The 23,191-nt window shown below is 31.3% G+C and overlaps 2 protein-coding genes across 2 annotated transcripts; one reads left to right on the plus strand and one right to left on the minus strand.

The window, feature by feature from the left end:
* Nucleotides 1-2,680: 2,680 nt before the first annotated feature.
* Nucleotides 2,681-11,181, plus strand: LOC137836907 (granule-bound starch synthase 2, chloroplastic/amyloplastic-like). The gene is made up of 8 exons (XM_068645686.1): nt 2,681-3,438; nt 4,718-5,225; nt 5,589-5,653; nt 7,224-7,301; nt 7,389-7,499; nt 7,848-7,892; nt 8,602-8,775; nt 9,945-11,181. The coding sequence occupies exons 1-8, from the start codon at nt 3,103-3,105 to the stop codon at nt 10,899-10,901; spliced, it is 2,274 nt and encodes a 757-aa protein (XP_068501787.1). The 5' UTR covers nt 2,681-3,102; the 3' UTR covers nt 10,902-11,181.
* An 8,500-nt stretch (nt 11,182-19,681) lies between these two features.
* Nucleotides 19,682-21,169, minus strand: LOC137836908 (uncharacterized protein At5g19025-like). The gene has a single exon (XM_068645688.1). The coding sequence runs from the start codon at nt 20,627-20,629 to the stop codon at nt 19,901-19,903; it is 729 nt and encodes a 242-aa protein (XP_068501789.1). The 5' UTR covers nt 20,630-21,169; the 3' UTR covers nt 19,682-19,900.
* Nucleotides 21,170-23,191: the final 2,022 nt, after the last annotated feature.

Consider the following 23,191-nt stretch of genomic DNA (forward strand, 5'->3'; position numbering starts at 1 on the left):
AGTTGTATGGTAGGATATAACTGAACTCAATTTTCTGGCTCACCTGAACAAAGAGAAATAAGAGAAATTTGATTCATATGATTGATCTATAGGTGTTAATCTTCATCCAATTTAAAACCTTAACAATTTTGGATTAATTATATTTGTTTTTTCTTAGAATATGTCAAATTTTATTTCTATGTTTTTATTCTAAAACATATTTTCATTTACAAAACATATTTTATTCTAAAACACATGCATAATTTGTTTATAATTTCAACAAAAATAACTATATAAAGGACTTATATCTTTTAATATTAATTTGTGTAATAATATCTATCAATATTTTTTTTAACATACTATATTATATATACATGTTATATATTTATAATTATTGTGACACAAATCTAAATTATATTGCTTAGTAAACATTAAAATTAAATAATTGTATTTAATATTAATTATAATTTAAAGATAGGTGAGATCTTAAGGTGAGCAACTTATTTCATACATGGTTTTGTTTTATGATTGAAAGATAGGAGAGAAACTGAGAGTAAGACAAAAACAATATATTACTAAACTAAATTATCATATAGGTGATTAAGATAATTTTTTTTTCATAAATTGGAAAATAAACTAAAAAAATGTTAAAATTAACTTGTATATAAATTAAAAGTTATCTTTTAAATCATGTAGTCTGTGTTATGTAGTTAGATGTCTCAAAATTGAGTCTGAACATTACACAAAGCGTTCGGATGTTTGAAATTCAAAAGCTTCTTAAATTAGTGATTTGGATATAAGAGTCAAGCGTTATTGTTCCTTTGCTGCAACCACCTTCTTCTTGTTGCACTCATCATAATTGTTCTTTGCTGCACCCACCTTCTTCTTGTTGCACTCCTAATTGTCCTTCTCTCCTTGTTCTTTTCATTCTTTTTTATGTATTGTGTTTTGTATAAAAAAGTTTTTCAATTATACGATTTTAAAAAATAAATAAATTACATAATTCTATTTTTTTTCTTCTAAATTACATAGTCGACAAGTCGGATTTTATAATACTAAAAACATCATTAAATTACACAATTAAAAAAAAACTTTTAAATTATGTAATATATAAGTTTTTATTTTTTTTATTTATGCCTCTCATACTATACCATCCATAAGTGAAAAAACTTTTAGACCGTATAATTCTGAATTTTTTTGTTTTGAATTATACAATTTAAAAGTTTAAATTACTTCAAGATGTTTGAATTCAAAAATTCTTTTATATCAAAAGTAACTTTAATATGATATGATTTAAAATTACTTTTAAGGACAAATTGAAGTTTTTTTTTATATTTACGAGGATTATATGGGATGAGAAAAGAAATCTTTTTTTTATCAATTTTTTTTAGTTCGTTGCATTAAACGTGTATTGCTCGCCCTTTCCCTTGTACCAAGGTAAGAACCATTCGGATAAAGAATAATTGAGAAACAATTTTTTTTTAACAATGTTTTACGAATTATGCATTTTATTCCATTTAAAATTAATTTAGTCAACAGTTTAAATATATTAACAATTTAAAATAAATCCATCACTAAACAATATTTTCTAAACATTCTTGTTATATTTAAAGTTTTCAATTTTCATCATGATTAAAAAAAAAAACAAAAAGCACCTCTTTTATTTCTCTTTTTTTAGCAAATTCTATTCTTTCTTGTTAACCTATCCTAACCTTGAGGGTGTCCTAGATTTGTTCGAATTTGTGACTATAATAAATAAAATAAAATAATTTAATTTTAATATTATGTGAAATAATTTTAATTTTTTATTGTATAATATAATTTTGTAAGATTTAGTAAATATTTTTCTTCACTTTAATTTAGGATTTATTTAGATTTAAAATATATTTCTCATTATTTTAAAAAATTACAGATAATAACATATATTAAATAATTGAAAGTGCCCATTTTAAATATGTTAGACTTTTTAATTCAAGTAACAAATATTTAACCATTTCTTATGATAACAAATATTTTAATTTTAAAATAAGGACACTTGAATAATTTCTTACAACTATTAGTTTATATTATTTATTTATTTTTCACATCAATAAAAGCATTTATAATTTTTTTCCTTTGCTACTCTCTTATCTTAAAGAATCTCATATTCAACTTTATTTTTATTATTTTCTTACACTAGTGTCACTTTCTACACTTCTAAGATATATCATAAGCTTTTGTCATGATATGTGTGAGAAGGTAGAAGAACAGTGGACACTTTTAAAAAATGATGAATTGATATTTTTCTCTCCAATAATTGAAATCTATTACATCACATAAAGTAATCAAGTAATGAAAACACATTACATAATGTAACAAATAAAGATAAAAAATTGTATTAAAAAATTACACTGTACAATTCCATTATTAATTTTATTGGAGATAAACTATTACTCAAACTCAACCTCACAAACACAAATAACAATATCAGTTAATTTTCATAAGTGACTTATGACAGATAGAGATTTCAAATTTTAACCCTTTTGTAAAACAGAAAATTCTATACAATTTTTAAGGATCTGAAAAAGTATTCAACTTATTTATATTTGTCTGAAATGGTTTATTGCATCTTCAGTTTCTCTTTTGTTGTATAATTTCTATGAACAAGAATTTATGCAGTGTGTGCAAAACTAATCACTATTTTGAACTGAACTTGTTTAGCAGAGTCAAACGTACCCCGATACAAAGTGAAATATTTGAGCAAGTTTAGTTCCTATTTCACAAGAACATGACAAGTGTACAACGCTTCGCTCATTAACCGACACCTCGATGAAACCACGATGATCATGATGGACTTGTTCGTAAAATTTCACCTTTATAATTCACTATCCTTGTCACTCAAACTACACTATCAATGGGACCCTTTCATGTCACCATTTTGTTGTCATCTTCTTAAGCTCTGCTCCAGACAAACCATCACTGCATGCTCTTTTTTTTCCTTCACCATTTTCAGTTCTGAAAGAAAGTTCTCACCTTTTCATCACACTCTCACTCTTTTCTTCACTTTGCTCCACCCTTTTGCACACCCTCCTCATTGATATCTCCTTTTCGTCACATAAACTTGTTCCTCTGTATCCGCTGGCGATGGCATCGATGGGTTCTGCACCCTTTCTCGTGGAGGCCAATGCTGACTCCACTTTGATGATGAGGATGTTTCACCACAGGAATCTCAAGCTTTCTTCTCCTAAGTTTGGCCCTTTGAGTGGTTCATCGTTTGGACATTCGGGGGCAAGAGGGTGGGGGCGTGGAAGAGTGAACCATGGGTGTAGCAGGGGTTTGTTGTGTTTGGTGGAGAAGAATAGGAGGATAAAAGCTTTGGGGAAGGGTTCTTGGATGAGTGAGGAGTCAGAGGAAATACTTCAGGGCACAATTGAGAAGAGTAAGAAGGTTATTGCTTTGCAAAGGGAGCTGCTTCAAAAGGTATCATTGTGTTGTGGAATGAGTGTGTTTTGCAAAGGGTCTTGATTACACCTTTATGTTGTCCCCAAAAAGGTTTATGTTGAGACCCACGTAATTGTTGATTTTTTTTAATTCATACTTTTTTTAGACTACATGCATCTAAGATAGGAGTTTTAATTATAGTTTTTGGTCTTTCATTGGGTTGATTTGTTGTGATTGGGAAATTAGGACTAATAATTTATTTTTCTCTTGGAAATGTGAGTTTAAGTGGAGTAAAGCAATGACTAATAATCATGATTTGTTAAAGGTCCTTGGTTACACAATTGATCATGCTGTAGCATTGACAACTTTTTGCAGATTCACTCATTGTGGATCTTCCGCTTCTTTGATCTATTTTTGAGATTTTTGACCATGTTTGCTTGCGAGGTTCTGCATGCAGTTTGTCCTATTTAGGATGAAGTGCCAAGGAATTAATATTAACTAGGTAGAAGTGACAGAAATATGCTTAGAATTGTAGAGACGATTCCTCAAATCAACTGAAGGGCATAATAGAGTGATCCTTTCATTTTTTTAAAGTAAACAACTATGTGCTACTGCTTAAATTAGAACTTTCTTTATCTGTTGTTGTGTTCTTTTATTTTTTGTAATGCTTATCTTATTAACTTTACCCTTAAATGCAGGATGATGTTACTACTACTGTCTATTGAATACAAGATATCACTTCTGAAAGTTAATTAGTGTAAATTCAATTGGATGCCAAATAATAGAGAGGATTCAATGAGACTGTTATTTGAATTGATTAAGCTGGTTATATATATATATATATATATATATATATATTCCTAAGTATACATGCTTCTATGTCTCATGTGTATTGGATTTTCATAATTTTTTTAAAGGCTTGGATACTTTACTGATCCATATGTATTATACTATCATCAAGTATCCAAGAGTATTAACATCTGATTCATATCAGAGACATAAAGGAAATTAATTATTAGTGCTTCAGAGATTCTTACTATGTTTAGAGCACTTTTTAAGACTATTCATGCCCAAACCAGTGGCCTGAATTTAGTTATAATAATTTATAAGAACATAGTTACTAGTAAGGAACTTATGGGTGAGTTATTGGGATTTGAAGTTCTAAAGTTTCTTCGTTATGATGGTGGAGTTGATTGTACAAGTTATAATTTTCTGTGTGTGAGCATGCTTTGTTTGCTTTCTTATATGCTTTATCAATCGGACATATTATTATAAGCATACATGTGGTGATATTACTTAGCTTTATTGTTTATTGTAGATTTCTGAAAGAAGGAAACTGCTTCATGCAATAGATAGTCAAATAAACAGTATTTCAGATGAGCACAGCAATGAATCCCTATTAAGTACTATTGAGAACCAAAATGGTGGCACTGTTTCAAGCAGTTACGTCCAATCTAGTGAGAAGGAAATATCGAATGTCTCGAGTTTAGCCACTGATCGTGGTTTTGATAAGGGTGAAGAGGAAGATGATAAATTGTCTCTTGCTGAAAAGGCTTCAGCTACACAGTATTTTGATGAACTTTTGAATAGCAATAGATATGAGACAATTGCCCCTGATACCCTGCCAATGGAAATCCCAAGTGGCACCAAAACCACCAGTCAGATTATTGAAATACTGGAAGGTATCGATGAATCAAGTTTTGATGAGGTTGCTGATAAAGCTGACAATGTTGAGAGTGAAGGTGAAAAACCCCCACCGTTGGCTGGGGAGAATGCTATGAATGTTATATTGGCGGCAGTAGAATGTGCTCCCTGGTCAAAAACAGGTAACCAACATTATTTCATGTAATGTTTTCTTTGAGGAATGTAGGCAACTGAACTCCTTTGTGAATTGTGACTTTAACTCATATAGGCATTATTGAAAGAAATTTGACAAGTGGCTTTTTTTGGTAACCTGTTCACTAGCCTGATGATGCTTAAATAAAAGACAGAAAAATGAAAGACCTTTTTTGGGGGGTTTAATATTTTCTTTTAAATTTCTATATTAATCATTGCATGCCTTGTTCTTGAATTACCATTCTTGTGATGCAACTTACATGAAGCTACCAATTCTTAAATCTCTGGATGTCAATCTGTGCATCTGCTGTTTTGTCTTGCTGTCATTTACAAACTTATACCTGAACTAATAGGTGGGCTTGGAGATGTTGCTGGATCATTACCTAAGGCTTTGGCTAAGCGTGGACACAGGGTTATGGTAACATGCTATTCCCTTAATGAACTGACAGCATTACTTAATTTGGGAAGAAAACTTGCTCTTTAGATATACTCCTTGCTTAACAAATGTGTCAAATTGTCTTTTGAGATGGAAAATTTACACTATAGAAGAAACAGAAGAATCTCTATTAATAAGAAAAGAGTAAAACTACAAATAAGAAATCTGTATGAAGTTTTTATCTCTTACAAGAGTGCTCTCTAAGGAATTTGTATACTTTTTTTTGAATGAACTGCTACAATATCTCTGCACTTATTTATACTAGAATGCAAGCAAAGCAACACAAGCCTTCCGTTAATGGTTAATATCAACTAAACCATTAAAGTAATTAATCTTATAATTATTTACTAAATATAGAAATTCTTTATAGCCACTCATCTTACAAGCTAGTTTTGAGATATTGAGTTATACTTAATATTTACTCACTTGTTGTATAGCCAACGTCAATCATAAATGAGTTGAATCATTTATACCATTGCCTAGGAGACTACTTCAAGCCATTCAAAGACTTCTTCAACAAACACACGTGATCTTGTTTTATAGGTTTGATATATCCCTTTGGTTGTTGCAAGTACATCCTTTCCTCCAAATCACCATGGTTTTCACATCTAGTTATTCTAACTTCTGAGTCATGCAGGTATGGATGGATATAATCTAGAGTCGCTTGTGTTCTGTGAACTCCAATTATAGATTGTACTCTTCATTGTTTTCAACATAATGCTTGCAAAAATATAGCTTTCCAATCCATTGTCCACCAAGCACATCTTTCTTACTAAGCTCATCCATTTCACACTTGCTCCAATGGCATAACTTCATATGCCATAAATAAATTATTTTGGGCACTTGTAGAAATTCTTGGGATTCACCTTCAACTCTACGTACAAGCAAAAGAGTTTACATTTCTAAAAAAATTAAATTCTTGTAGAGTTCAGCCCTTACATCTTATCAGTCAATGTGCTCATGATACCGTCAACCATATTGATTTGCATTGTACCTTTGCCAACCATGCTACAACTACCATCATATTGAAATTGACAGGGACTTCATCAAAAATAATATTGATATGGGCCGAGTGATCACAACTTTGTCCCTAAATGATTTCTGATGACAAACATTTTCTTTAAAGGACTTCCTAAGGGTAGATTCCAGGATCTTGTAGGCAAGTTGGGAATGATTGATATTCATTTGCCAACTTGAGAGTGTTGTAAATAGCATATTATTTGGATAAAAAATATTCTTAATATCTCCATAGTAATTAGGAAAAAATATCTTCAGAATCTTTCTATTCATTTGAGTATATTTTTATTTTCTTTTAAAAGGTTGACTATTACAAATAGAGATGATGAGAATGTAATTTGTGTGATTATTATCAATAAAATAATTCTTTATTTTCTTACATAGTTCAAGTGAAATAGATGACTGTCTGTTTCATGTATCAGCAGATTATTATTGGACACTTCAATGAATTTCAACTACCTTTTTATCAGTAATATCCTTTTTATCAGCACATCATAGTTCAAGTCTTTTTTCTTTCTTTACATTTTCTTTGTAGGTTGTAGCACCTCGATATAGTAATTATGCTGAAGCAGTAGAGATTGGAGTACGGAAACAGTACAAAGTGGATGGTCAGGTTTGGAGCAGCAACTCTATTCTTGATCAGTTATAATTTGTTGCTGCTACCTTGGTTTTGTAACAAACCATTGTTTTTGCTTTGCAGGACATGGAAGTAACATATTTCCATGCTTTTATAGATGGTGTTGACTTTGTTTTTCTTGACAGTCCAAACTTTCGCAATTTACAGAATAACGTATATGGTGGAAACCGAATGGTAATAATATAATTTTGTTGAGTTGCATTTGAACAGTAATAATATGTTTATGTTGAGTTGTAGCCATCATTAAGTGCTTCCATTGTTTTAAACGGTAATATTACTCCTTTTCAAGGGGTAAAAAGTAGAAAAAGGGGGGACCAAACCTGTCTTATTTTTGTGATTTGTTTGTTTCCTCCATTAGTAAAATTAAGAGACGAATTACCAAAAGGCTGTGCTCTGATTTAAGGTATTCTAGTAACTCCATCTTGCATTATCATATATTCAAGACGGCCCAGTTACCTGTAACTATTTTCTCTGCTCATATTAGTTTCTTTTTTACTCAGTTCATGTCTTTTAATGGAACAGGATATTCTAAAACGCATGGTGCTGTTTTGCAAGGCAGCTGCAGAGGTACATGAACTAAATGATTTAGTGACTACATTATTTATGGGGATGCTTGGTTGACAGCTATATACCCAAAAATCTTTTTATCAGAATGCATATGCTATTTTTTATGAAGTTAACCAAATGCATCTGTATCCTTGATTTTTTATGTAAATAGTATGTTTCAGGCAAGTTGACAAATATCAATCTGCATCACATGGGGTGAAAAAAAAATGTTAAAATAAGAAATGGCTAGGGTACATTTGTAGTTCCAGGCTATGTGACTAACATAAACTCTGGTATTTTAATGAAACAAAGATGCATGCCATACTAAGCTTCCAATGATGACACTTGGGGCATCTCCCTCTTCATTTGTGAGAGAATACTAATTTTGAATCTCTCGTCGTTATCTCTTTCAATAATTTTTATGTATGCTTTCATGCATCACTGGTTAATGGACAGGACTGCCACAGGAAATATGTGAATATACCTTTAGAATTACTTAACCCTGGGGTCCCCAAGAAAGTTCTGTGAAGTTCTTACCACATGATAAGGCCTATAAAGTAGGATGCTTGTGAGTAACAATTTGATAGAATTATTCTCAAAATACCAGAATCGTGGACATTGTTTATCCAAATAATTTGTAACTGTCAAAAGTTTTTCTGCACATATATTCTATATGAAAATCCTTATAGTTGTCTACTTTCAATGGATAAATGACGAAAATGATTTTCAGGTTCCATGGCATGTTCCATGTGGTGGTATTTGCTATGGAGATGGAAATTTGGCCTTCATTGCAAATGATTGGCATACTGCATTGTTGCCTGTGTACCTCAAGGCATATTTCCGTGATAATGGTTTAATGAAGTACACAAGATCTATTCTTGTGATTCATAACATAGCACACCAGGTCCATTCTCTATCTATTTATTTAGTTAATTACATATTTGTTGAGTGTTTGGGTGGATTTAATCTTGGCTATACAATTGTTGGAGATCTCATATCGAGTTGGGATATACCAAATTATAGTATGTATGTGAGTGCAAACATTACCTTACAAGCTAGTTTTGTAAGATTGAGTTAAACTTGAAGTCTACTTTTTGTGATATCTTGTTATGTCTAGTCCTTGACGTGAGAGAGTGTTCAAGATTTCACATCGACTAGAAATATGACTAAATTATGTGAGTGTAAACTTCACCTTACAAACCGATTTTGTGAAGTTGAATTAGAGTTAAACTCCAATTTCTAAGAACAACCATAAATGGATTGTGAAGATTATTTTCCTAAATTTAACCTTTACACTCCAATTGAATTAAATGACAAGAATTATTCCTCTTGTTATAATTATAGAAGTTATAGAAATAAGGTGCAAATCCCTTACTACCAAGAATATCTAAATTGTATACTTATATATTAGGAACATTTCTATTTATTCCCATATCATATCTTTATTATTAAAGAATATTAAATCTCCTCTATTTATTGTACTGATTCTCTTATCAATAAGAATAAAACACTCGTGCTGTCTCAAAAACACATTGTTTTAGTTTTATAGTTTAATATAATATTTAGAGCTTTTTCTTTTTCAAAATTGTGTTGTCTAGTAGACCCATTCTCTGTGGAGACTTTTATTTTTGGTGAACCTTTCTCTCAAGTTTGCATGAAAAAACGGCTTTGGTTCAGTACCTTTATATGTGTCTGTCACTCTTCTGGATGGTTTATCCATTGTTAGGAGGTCCTCATTGAATATAATGAAATGATATTCCTTAGGTTCTCCAATTAATGGATTAGTCTTTTGGGTTGGGCTGTGTTTTTGTGCTCAACTCCTAACATATTGTCATATGTTTGCACTCCAACCTTCTAAATATTATGTGAATGTGAGTTTGCATGTATACTGTCTTGATGATTAAGGTCAATGCAAGAAAATGTTTCCTCATCTGATGCATTTATGTTTGCTTCGCTTTTGGAATGTGGATTTTTGTATCTAAATGCAATTATTTTATCTTTAAACAAGAAAAACTAGCCAATCACTGATGCTAATTTCATTTTCATATTGGTTGGATTTTATTTTCCATACAGGGTCGGGGGCCACTTGATGAATTCCGTTACATGGATTTACCGCAGCATTACATAGACCTTTTCCAATTATATGATCCTGTTGGAGGTGAGCACTTGAATATCTTAGCAGCCGGTTTAAAGGCAGCAGACCGGATTGTCACTGTCAGTCATGGATATGCATGGGAGATCAAAACTTCTGAAGGTGGTTGGGGTTTGCATGGGATCATAAATGAGAATGACTGGAAACTGAGGGGAATTGTCAATGGAATTGATACCAAAGATTGGAACCCCAAGTTTGATGTTCACTTGAAATCAGATGGATACACTAACTACTCGGTTGAGACCCTGCAAAGTGGCAAGCGTCAATGCAAAGCTGCCCTGCAAAAGGAACTCGGTTTTCCGGTTCGTGAGGATGTTCCGTTGATCGGATTCATTGGAAGGCTGGATCATCAGAAAGGCATCGATATCATTGCCGAAGCAATTCCATGGATGGTGGGCCAGGATATGCAACTTGCCTTGCTGGGAACCGGAAGGCCTGACTTAGAAGATATGCTTAAGCAAATTGTGTCCCAACACAATGACAAAATCAAAGGATTGATTGGTTTTTCTGTGAAGATGGCTCACAGGATAACAGCAGGTGCAGACATATTGCTCATGCCATCAAGATTTGAGCCATGTGGATTGAATCAACTCTATGCCATGAACTATGGAACAATCCCAGTTGTGCATGCTGTGGGTGGACTGAGGGATACCGTGACACCTTTTAATCCATTTGAAGAGTCTGGCCTTGGATGGACATTTGACAGTGCAGAACCTAATAAGCTAGTAAACGCATTAGGGAACTGCTTGATGACCTTTAAGCAGTTTAAGCAGAGTTGGGAAGGGATCCAACGGCGTGGGATGATGCAGGATCTCAGTTGGGACAATGCTGCTCAGCAGTACGAGGAGGTTCTTGTTGCTGCCAAGTACCAATGGTAAAATCTTGGCTTCTACTCTACCAACCACACTCATCAATATGACTGCATTCAGGCTGCTGAGTTATATCATGGTCTGTGCAAGGGAAAGGACCAGGTCATTTTGGCCAAGTTGTTACAACTTTCTTGATGCAGGTCCTGGAGGAAGATTTTGCCCCTAATCTAAGGTTTATGTAATAATCACTTGTTATATATGTGGCACATGTAGCTGGAAAGTTAATCAAACAACTTTATTGTTCTTTTTGAATAAAGAAAGAAAGCAAAAACAAATCTATTCTATTCTATACCTTTCACTATTGCAATGGTGTCTTTACAGCTATATTCCGTAGCAGTAGCAAAATAATGAAACTAGATAGTAGATGCTAAACTTTAGAATGAAAATAGTGTCCTTAGCATGTCTTTTCCTTTTCTGTTTCAGCTAAAACTTTGTTGTCTTAATAAAGGTATGAATATACAATGATTTGATCTCAAACAAACTTAATCAAGCACTCTTCATTTCTTCTAGTTTAGGAACACATCCAAAAGTATGTAATTATAGATCACAGTTGAAGATAGAATCTCAAGGGACACACACTGAATGATGGAAGGAAGAACACAAATGACAAAAAGGCTAATGCCAAAAACTAATCTGAAATATCAGTTTTTAGATCAGTTTCTGTATATTATAAATATATTTGTTGAAGGTTGTATAAAAAGAAAAAAACATCTGATAAATATATTTTATCTTCCTTTCAACCACCATCTTGTCCATTATGATCTATTTGTCCTGTTTGGGGTGTCTAGAGTTATTATGACATTCTTAAACTATTACCTAGTTGTCTGAACAACAAAATATAAAAATATTTCACATAAATTCTATATGCAAATTTGGTAACTACTATATTCTCATGCATTTAATATGTGGTCAACAATGCTGCCATATGTATGCTTTTGGTTTGAAAGGAACACTTTTTAACAGTGCAACAGCTTCATCTAGTTGGCCCTTTCAACCTAGTAGTTCAATAAAACATTCACAATTCATTTTGATTTCATATGATCTCTTCCAACTATTTTCTGATCATCCTGAATAGATATAGCTGCAATAAGATAATAGGATAGGGTGGTTTTTGCATAGAACATGTATTTTTAAGATGAAGAGATGTATAAAATAAATTAGCTATATGAATATTTTATTCATAAACTCTGCATAGGAAAAGTATAGCAGAAAACTCCAAATATTTTATAATAACTTCTTAAATCTTAGTGATAAGAAGATCATATTTTTATTTTATCCGAACAAAATCTTAAAATTTGAAACATAGAAATTCTAGAAAACTATTTGTTCAAATTCAAATATCAAATATTCATGCACATGTTTTCAACTGATAGCATAAAAAGTGACAGCTGGGAATCAGCATTCCTTCTGACAGCATCTGTTCAAACATTTCTCCTGCCTATTTCCTTGACTACACACAGTTGCCATATGCAACAGTCATTGCATCCAACATATAACATTTGTAAAATATAACATCTTTTAGAAATTTTTGTCCCTCTTATTTGACTTGATTTGTTCAAGTCTAATATTTATCTAACATGGTTTTTCTTTTTTTACCTTAATAAGCATTAACTAGATAATCTATGTAATCTCTATGACAAAAGTGGTACACAATTCTAACATAACATGTTATAAACAAAACCATGAACTTGTTTTTCATGTTCTATAGAAGCCAGTCTTACACAGTCAGTGGTGACAAATGACAAAAAGGAAGAAAAAGTGACAGAGTCCACTTAATGCAAATGTGACAACAACAAGCACACAACTTGCCAGCCACAATGAAAATCCCACATTCCAATAGTCTTCTCTTTTATTTGGTGAGAAAACACATTTAGTATCTTCAATGCTTCCACACTTGCCACACATGTCATGTCAATCACTGCACATTACCTTTCCCTTCAGGCAAGTGCTTTTTCTTAGTATCAACCTCTTTGCATTACCAAAACAAATGCCTTCATTAACCAATTATCTTAAACCACATCTTATTTAAGAGGGCATTGAAATTGTTATTGAAGACAAATGGTGGTATGTGCATTTGATTGTAAAAAGATGAGCTTTGGAAAAAGTTTGCATAATTGGTCCACTCTCATAGCAGCTTAGTTACATTGGAACATAAAATGTTGCCATTTGAATTTAGAACCAAAAAAATAATTGGAAATTGGAGAGGACCTACACAAGAAAATTTACTTCAATAATTTGAAATGACAAGAAACATTTTTTTCAGAAAAAAAAAAATACCATTTCCACTAGGCATATATCTTTAGTAAAAAAGAAAACTAGACATTTTCTTCATGCATTTCAACAATCTTAGTCTATATTTTTCTGCCAAACCTTCATTTCACATTATCTAATCCAAAATATGCAAGAGGGTGTAAAAAATAAACAAAAAAACTATAAGATATTATGAAGCAAATCTTGTTTTTTTAGATACACATTTATTTATATATTCAAAGTTTGAATTCTAAATTACAGAATAGGCTAAATTAATTTCACGTTAGTTAAAACATGCAATATTTAGTTAAACTCAAATAAAATTGATATTGTTAGTTGTAAGCTTAACCATCATGACTATTGATGAGCTAAAGAAGAAAGAGTTAAATATCAATAATTTATAATAATGTATAATTTCTTTTTCAAAATTATCCTTAAATATAATTATTCCTTCCGCTATAATTCTTAATTTTTCTGTAATATTTTCATTCTGTTTTTATCTTTCAATAGTTCAAACATCGAATACATAAAGAAGGAAAATTAAAATATATTTTAAAAAATATTCTTTCCCTATTTTTTTTAGTTATAATATTTAATAATAATTCATACTCTTTTTTTTTTTTTAATTTTAAAGAATGCAACTGCACAAGCACAAAAATACCTGTGTTTGGCATAGTGGTTGTGGTAAGTTTTCAATATTCTAAATAACTTGATGGAAAGACAAAAATTTAGAAACTTGAACATATTAGGACCAATATAAACAAATTACCAATTTAGTTTTATTTTGTTCTTCCTTTTTATGTTCTTAAGTCTTACATGTGGGTGGTGGACTTAGAATCATTTAAAGGTGGAGAGTTGCACCCCTCACTTTTGTAAAATTATAATTAAATGTATTATTTTTGTTTTGTTTTTTATTTATTTTTGGCACCGTCTCAATCTATATATTGAATCCACACTCAGATGACAAATCTATACATTAATATGAGAGTGTAAAATATTTATAAATTGAATAGTTTAAGTTTTAAACTTATTACTTAAAATTTATTAACCAAAATATAAAATTTTAAAAATGTATATAAAAAAAACAATAATTTCCCTTGTCAAACTCATGAAAATCCTTCAGATACTTTTGAGCATTTTAAATGGAAGAAAGTTGAAATTATGACCAAATTAACTTAAAAAAATTAAGAGGCAAAAATAACTACATTATCCAATCTAAAATGACTAAAATCACAATTAAAGCTAATTAACAGTTACTCTACCAATACCATTATCCCTATCACCTACTGAATTATCATTACCAAATCCTTCAATGTTGTTCTTAATCTCCCTTTTCTCTTCTTTATGCATGCCCTAATCACACTATGTTTTTTCTATCACATTTTTCTTAATTACTACATCAACCATTCCCAACATGTGATGATTTTGCACCTTGTTTTTTTCTCATATATATAACAAGACATTCATTTTAACACTCATTTCTATGACTCTAACCTTTCTCAGAAAGGAAAATCAAAATGCTAAAGAAGGAATTCACAATAGTGATGCAAGTTTAGTTAAATTATCAATACATTTTTCTCTTGGTCAGAATATTTTAGTGGCTTATCTTAAACTATTTGTATGAATATATCTTGGTGTTGTTTTGTCCCCACTTTAAGATTCGTTACTTGTTCTCTCAGTTGTATCTATCTATTCCTAGGTTATAATTTAACCAAAATATTATTTATAGAAATTTTGCTTTGATTTCACCGAGACCATAGTAATGCTAGTGCTAGTTTGTATGACTATTTGCTATACAAATATTATTTTGATATCTATGCTCCACATCTTATTCATACTTTCTCATATTTCTTATGTGCATTTAAGCACACAACGGCTTTGATCTATAGCTGTCTCTTGATATATGGTGTTGGCAAACTTATTGAAATGGTCACGTTTCTTGGTACAAAGCTGCGAGCACCTGCAGAAATTTTTGGTGCCATGTATTAACATTAGATTCTATAATAGATTGTAAAAAACAGGAAAAAACAAAAGGTTGAAGTCTGTTTTAATAACTTTTTGAACTTTTCCTATAGTTTAATACTCCAATAGTTTTACAAATGTCAACGACATTTTAATAAGAATTGTTTGTGAAGAAAATATACCATACACAAGTTAAGTTGAACAAATTTAGTTGTTTAAAAATGTTTTTCAAATCTTATTTTTATAAAGATTCTCCTTAAAGTAGTGCGGATAATTAATAACATGCAATGTAAAAGAGTTGAAGAAGAGTTGAAGAGATGAAGAAATACACAACATAATTTTACTCGTTTGACGAAACATACTATGTTCAATTCTAGATCAACAAATTGAATTTCACTAAGCAGACTAATGTTCCAAAGTACAAACGACTATTCTTTGGACTCATATTCACTCCTGGTTAACCCCTTTGAGTATTTTTGGAAACGTAACCACTCTTAACTAACTCTTTGAGTATTTTTTGGACTCGTAGCCACTCCTAGCTAACCCCTTGAGTATTCTTTGGACCACATCTACTCCTCACTAAAACGAGTATTTTTTGGAAAGTAGTCACTCCTAGCTAAGATAGATAAATTATCTGATTATAGGGTTGCTCACCAAAGAGGAATATCGTCTTTCTACGTATACCAGGTTCATGCACCAACTTCTAGTTTGCTAAATGAACACGAACAATGTTCTCTATGAAGCTTCTAAAGGCACAAAAATTTGAGCAGCATTTAAGTACTATGCAATGTAGTCTCTTGCCTTGTTCTTCTTGATGAATGACTTTAAAAAGGTGCTGAAGAATATAGTTGTTGCAAATCTGTTTTTGGCCGTTGAGTAACTTTAAGTCACTTGAATGTCTTTGTTGCATTTGATGAGCTTGATTGTGAATGATGCTTTAAATGCATTCTATACAACATTCATTGCTCTTTTCTTTTTTATGTAACATATCTAATACCTGGACGTACTTATTTCTTCTTGAACAATGTGCCTTGTAATTGAATGAATCTTCTTGGCAAAAGAGAACAACGGACATTCCCTGTAATATAAAATAAAGATATAGATGTTTGTGTAGTTCAAGATAGATTAGCTTAAATCTATGTACGTAATGTCTAAGCATATCCATACTTTATCAGACGTGAAACTATCGTCTTATAGACGAAGTATGACCATGATTTGTTGTTGAACTAAAACTATCGTCTTATAGACCCATGATCATGTTTTACACTTAATTGTTTTAAACACTTAATCTTAATCAAAATCATAGGTATTGAAATTTTCCTTAACATAGATATATCCACATATTTTGAAAAATTGAGAAGGGCATTATGTTGCCCCCATAAAATGAATGATCAAATATCATCTCATTATTGCTGTACATGCATTTGATAGGTGCCAATGAAAGAGACTAAAATCTAAAACAAAAGCAATCAACATTTACTTTTGCGATCAAAAGAGAGAAAGGCATATTTCTATAAGCTCGTTTCCCTTAGCCCTTAAAAATTGTTTGGCTGTAATAAAGGGTACCTAACTATGTTGAGTAAGAAACATTTTCCAGCCATATTAGTTTATGTTAGTCGTTTAGCTAGCATATTATGCCCTCCTTTTTTGAGCTCAAAAGGTGGTCATCCTTAGTTTGTGATATAAATGATAATTCCCCCATAATACATGGAATGACAGTAGTAGAAGATGCATATTACGAGACAAAAGTTTAAGCATTCAATTAAATTTTCTAGAACAGAATTTTTTTAAAAAAAAGGATCCTTTGGAGTTTCTTGATAGAGTTTGGTTTTCTGAATCACCCATCAATAAAACATTCATTCCTTGACTCTAAATTACAACCTTGGGTAGTTTCTTTCTGAGGAAAAATGAGAGGTCACAATAGTGTTAGGGGATCCTTTTAGTTTCCTAAACCATGGATTAACACTAGGGCAAGAAAGAAGCCCACAAAATGGTTCATTAGGTTTAATCAATTTTCATATCGGGTTTGGCCATTCTTTATAACTTCAATTCAGCATTTACAGCAAACAGTTCAATGCTGCAGAATATTTGTCCAACATATTTTTATGTTGGAAACAATACCACAATATTAAGCTAAAATGCATTGTTCTATCTTGATTTTCTCATAATTTAAATGGCCAAATCAGTTTCTTAACTTTTAATTAATTCTACCAATCAAATGTTTGTGTGGGGGAAAGATACTGAATTACATGATTACTAAAAACTTAGCAGTTAAAAGAAGAAGAAATCCTAACCAGCTTTGGTGGGTCTTAAGCACCCAGGACAAACAAAATATGATACAATGCATTGCAGTAACAAATGGATTGGTCATTGGTGGCATAAATTTTTGAAGAAGTAATCTGCTGAACTTGGATGTGAATTGTGAGAGACCTAAAGTAAAATTTGCTGCAAAAGAAGGTCTAGCTAGTTAAATTGTTGATGGTCCAAGTGCCAAGTGTTCAAATAAAAGTTAGTAATTCACTCTAAGACATTCTTTATTGTTAGGAAAAATTTACATGAGGCCTTCTAAGTATGAACTGAGATCAGTAAGAACTGCGTCATGCAGTGGAATTCAAATGAGCTTCACTCAACAGAAGAGATTGAAGAGTGAGTTGAAAATAGTACTTTAAAGAGTGCATTGGCAGCATTTCTCAAGTTTATGCTGATGGAGATTAATGAATTTCACCAATGAGATATCTAATTGAAAGAAAGCCTTAGAACTCTCCACTTAAAAAGATATGTTGTTAGAGTTTGTGGGATTTTCTCCTCATCCACCTAAAATGTTTTAGTTATTTGCAATACAACAGAGAAAATATACAATTGGAGAACTAAGAGAACATCTTAAATCACAGAAGATACGACCATTCAAGCAGGACACAGACTAGAAAACTGCAAATGAGACAAGATGGCTACTAGAAATTGTTAATTTCTACTAGTGAGATAGACTGAGAGTATTCAAATTGATTTTAAAATTTGGTATATTCAGCATTATAACTGAATATAAGTTCATATACACCTAAGAAAAATGTAGAAATAGAAATCAAAAGTTGGCTCAATGCACTACAGATGAACATCTTACCAATATCGCTGTTCAAATCCCGTCACTATTCATATGAGAATTGCATGTTTTTCCCCCAGATACTCATCAACAGTAGAAAAGAATCCCCTGTGCAATAACCTTGATTTAAAGTTATTGCAAATAAAAATAAATCAAAGTCATACTCAGTTTGGTAATAGAATCGAGATACAAGTAATGTATCGGAGAGCTGATATTATGAATCGTAAATCGTTTCGTATAGTGAATTGTAAGATTCATAATCATTAGAAAATTTAATATATACTTAAATATATAAGATATGTATACATGCAAGATACAATAAATTATATATATACCACACAATTTCACCAAAACAACCTCTATGGTGCATACATGTTATTAAACAAATTATGTCTCTCTTTTTTTATTTACTCAATTTTTAAAATCCACACTGATTCGCACAATACGGAATCGTTTCGTTTCGGGATTTAGCGATTCTTTGTGCGAATCGCACGATACAGCTAAGATTCAAGAATAAAAAAATTCTTCACACGATTCGTATCGTGGGAGGGCGAAACCGTATCGTTTCATACGATAGGTATCGTGAATCGTTAGATACTAACTACTAGCACATTTGCATGCAGGAAATGAATGGTCAGATGCAATCACAAACTTTATTTACAAACAATTAGTGTATCTGTGGTCTTACAAAAGTAAATTAGAATCAAACTAACTATAAAATATATAGAAAATTTTGGGTTCCAGCAGTGACACAAAATGCTGGGGTAACAGATAGAAATATAAGCCAAGTGGATTTCTTAGGGAGAAACAAAGGAAGAAATGGAAAAATATATATTATATTTCAGGATTCAAAATAGTTTTGTTCTGTTTATACAAACACATAACAAGATGAATAATTAGAACAAGATGCAACTGACTTAGTAAAAGTCTGATAATCGTACACAATATGATATACAAAAGGAGACATCCACATAGTAAAAAATAATTCTAAAATTTATCACCCAACTGTTTTCTCTATTAGCAAATGAAAGAATTCAAACAGAACCAGAATCAACGCTTTCTTCTACCTGAATAAAAAGATGATGCCATGTGCTTGAGGTTGAAGGTCTATTCCACAGTTAACATTTCCAGACATCTTCTGCTATAAGAGTCTGCCTACAATCACAACACAGGACAATGGAAATAGGGGAAACCTTCCCTCCCTGTTTAGCAGTACAATCGAAAAACAAAAAACAAAACATTAACCTTTAAATGAATTTTTCAAGATTGAAACAAACTCAGGCAAAACTCAGATTTATGTTCAGAACATCAAACTTAATCTATTCATAACCTGCAGCACATAGCAAGATTGAGAACTTATCCTACATTTATCATCACAATAACACACAAAATAACAATAACCCCAAGAGAGTAAAATTCAAAACCATGATGCAAAATCTTCTCAGAACTATATATAAATCTTGAAAACTCAAGAAGTAAATTAAAATAAAAATGTTTTTTATATTTCCAGGTATAACCAACTAAGTGTGTATGACCCATAGTTCCTTACAACTTATTGCCAAGGGGCTTATTTAAAGACATCCTAAATTCTTACTAGATCAATGAACACAAGGACAACAAGTACACATTCTCTATTTTATCCAATTATCCCTTTCCTTCTTTCCTTCTAATAAATCAAACAGGATTGTTGCAGCTGCTGCTACTTCTTGATCTTTCGATGCTTCCTAGGTCCAGGCACCTCTAACCTTCCAACAGAACATCCACACCTTGCTCGGAGCACAAGAACAGCCCTTCCATTAGGCGGTGCCATCTTCTTGAGCTCAGCCTCCAGCTCCCTATGGTGATCACGGGGCAATTCAAAGAGACCCTTCTTCACTCCACCACTATCTTTCCCGGAATTTGTCGAGGTAGAAGCCGAATTCTTCACACAATCTTCAGTCTCCAACTGAATGTCAAACTCGGCAGCCTTCTTCAGACCCTTGCAATTGGGATTCCCACACCTCCTAGTGGTGCAAGCCACCACACCCCACGTGGCCAATGCAGCACAGACAACACTCAACCCTATGGAAGCATAGATCCATGGTGCCACCGAAACCTCTTCCTTAACCAAAAACACAACAACCTTAATCCCATCATAGCACTTTGTAACCAAAAATTCCATGTAAGGGAAGAACAAAAAGCCACAGGCACAGACAACAGCAATGAACATCACAACATCCACCATGGCCGATCGAGATCGATCACAAAGTGGAATCTGAAGGGAATTCGATGACGCTGAGGATGAAGAACTAGGGATTCTCCGATTCTTCTGAACATGATTGATTTGCCTCGATTTCGAGCCAAAATCCGCAGAACAAATTGAATTCGCCATGGGAGATGATTGATCAACGGACTTGCAGATAGAGATTGAACTATGGAAATATACCATTTCAAAAAAGGACACAAAATCTTGAATCGGAAATTGCCTAATTATTTCCTCTTTTCCTTTTTCAGATCAAACCCGCAATTATTTGAACGAAATCGGATCGACCCACCTCGCCAAAAGTCCAAAAGATTGCAACTTTGGCCCGGAGAAGATCGAAACTTGTCTGTGACCAACCGGGTCAAAATTCACAAAAAGATCATTTTTTTAATTTTCTTAATTTCTTATGCAGGGTAATGAAATTGAATATGTGATTATCTAGAAGAGAGTATTGAAGAAGAAGAAAAAAATTAAAGTTTGGGCTGATGGGGTTTTTGCAGGCTTCAAGGGATTGGTGATGTTGTTGTTGTTATTGCAGAAAGAGTAAGAGAAGATGTTGAAGAAGAAGGATAGAGAGAGGACAATGAAAGAAGAATCATCATTCACTGCTTTATTATCATCATATGAAATCAGCAATCTTCATTTATTTATTTATTTACTTATTTTATTTATTATTTATTTATTATTACTTGTAAGGAGGGAGATAGATACTAGTTTAAGTTACATGCACTCTAGCCATCATAGTTGAAGGAAAGGACAAGTTTTGTTTAAGGTGGGCTATGAAATGGAATGGGCTTTGGATGATGCAACTCTTTTGGAAATCATGTATGAATGATTTGGTGGGGCATCAACCACCTCTCTCTTGGGAAAATGCCATTTTGTTTGTTTAATTATTGTATTTGTCACTAAATTGCATCAAGGAATATGTACTTACAGTGATGTTATTTTTTTTTGCTATGAATGATTTCTTTTTGTGAAAAGTAGTTTTAACTTATAGGAAAAAGGGTAAATATACTACTAGTAGGGGTGTAAAAAGTTATTTTAAGAGAGAAAATTGTCTTAAAAATTGTTTATAGTTTTGTATGGAGAGGTTTTTACAAGAGAAGTTAAAAAAAATTAAAAAACTAAAGAATCAAGTATTTTGGTGGAGATTCAAAACCACTTATTTATAATTAAGCTATAATTACTTTGATCAATTATCTTAACTAATAGGCTAACTTAAGAAAGTACAAAAATTTTATATATATTTTTAAAATATTTTGTACTTCTAATTTTATAATAGGCTAATTATTTTTGCATCAAAAAATTAAATCTCACATCTCATAATAAGATAAAATGAAGAGAGAATTAGTGTGTTTGGTAGGAATGATGAGGAGGGAGGTTAAAATATTTTCTCTTTCTTTTATTTGTTTAAGCTAATGAGTTTTTTATTCAACAAATTTGTACATCTATTAATAAAATGTTTATTAAACAAATTTGTGCATGTATTAATAAAATGATATTTAATGTCAAGAAAATTAATCAGTACAAATATTTTGTCACTAGTAATATATTGATAAAAGAGAGGCTGATAAAGAAGAAAAAAAAAATTTTAACCCTCTATATATTGTAATGAATGTTTTTGTTGCTGTATATAACAATAAATATATACTTATTTTGGAATATTATAGGTAAATATCAACAATATACCACATTTTGATAATTTTTTTTTTATAAAACTGTTATATTCACGTTATAGTTAATTTATGGTTTTAAAATAAAAAACTTTAAACAATAAAATAACCCATTATAATATATCATAGTAATATGTATTGTTCCAAACTTATAGTAAAAAGTTACATTAGTCACTTTCAAAAAAAAGATTATATTCCAATGAATCAATACTAATACTTAATAATATAATTTAAAAACTTATCTAAGTAATTTGTTAGCCGTGAAACATGTTTTATTATTAGGGTATATTCACGTAAGAATCAAACTATAAAGAGTGAACTGTAATAAAAAGAAAGAACTAAAGTGAGAAGAAAAGAATAAGAGAAATGATTCTTGCAAATGTTGACAAGACGCAATGTTAGTTATAAAAAAACTAAAAAACAAAGTCATGTGAGAAATCATGTTCTTATAATAGCTTTTTAATGTAAAAATGATGAGAATATTGATTGTGTTAGTGCACTAAACACATGCAAACATTTGCAGAAAGTGGAAGTGTTGAAGCCCTCCAAGTAAGTATATTGAAAACTGTTCAAGAATGAACATCTTTTTGATGAAGATGGAAATTGAAATTTATGTGATAAAAGGAGGAAGAGAACACAGATACTTCTCCACAAAGCTATAAAGAATATTTAGCTAATTTTCGTGTAACTTTACTACTTGTATCACGTATTCTTTAATAATTTGTCATTAGATAGTTTTATTTTAAATTCAATCATTGGTTAAAAATTTCCTTTTATAAAAAAATATGTTTATAAATTTTATATTATTTTATATTAGATTTCAATATATTAAAATTTACATAATATATGTTTAAAATATAAAAATATTATCTATTTAACTATTCCAAATATAAAAAAAAAATTAAATAGAAATTAATTTTAAAGATTAAAAATAAGTAGTTACTATATTAACTAGATATTATTTTAAAGACTAAAAAATTATTACCATGTTAAAATGTTCATAACCTTGTTGGAAACACAAGTACAGCTTAAATATTTCAATTTATTAAAACAAGGTTTCAATCGGTTTAAATCC

The sequence above is a fragment of the Phaseolus vulgaris genome, chromosome 4 (genome assembly GCF_000499845.2).
Source record: "Phaseolus vulgaris cultivar G19833 chromosome 4, P. vulgaris v2.0, whole genome shotgun sequence".
In the NCBI taxonomy this organism is placed as follows: Eukaryota; Viridiplantae; Streptophyta; class Magnoliopsida; order Fabales; family Fabaceae; genus Phaseolus; species Phaseolus vulgaris.

Coding starts and splice junctions, on each gene's coding strand:
- LOC137836908 (XM_068645688.1), bottom strand. CDS start 20,629: ATGGTATATTTCCATAGTTCAATCTCTATCTGCAAGTCCGTTGATCAA.
- LOC137836907 (XM_068645686.1), top strand. CDS start 3,103: ATGGCATCGATGGGTTCTGCACCCTTTCTCGTGGAGGCCAATGCTGAC. Junction 3,439..4,717: donor AAAGGGAGCTGCTTCAAAAG/GTATCATTGTGT, acceptor TGTTTATTGTAG/ATTTCTGAAAGAAGGAAACT. Junction 7,500..7,847: donor TATATGGTGGAAACCGAATG/GTAATAATATAA, acceptor TTAATGGAACAG/GATATTCTAAAACGCATGGT.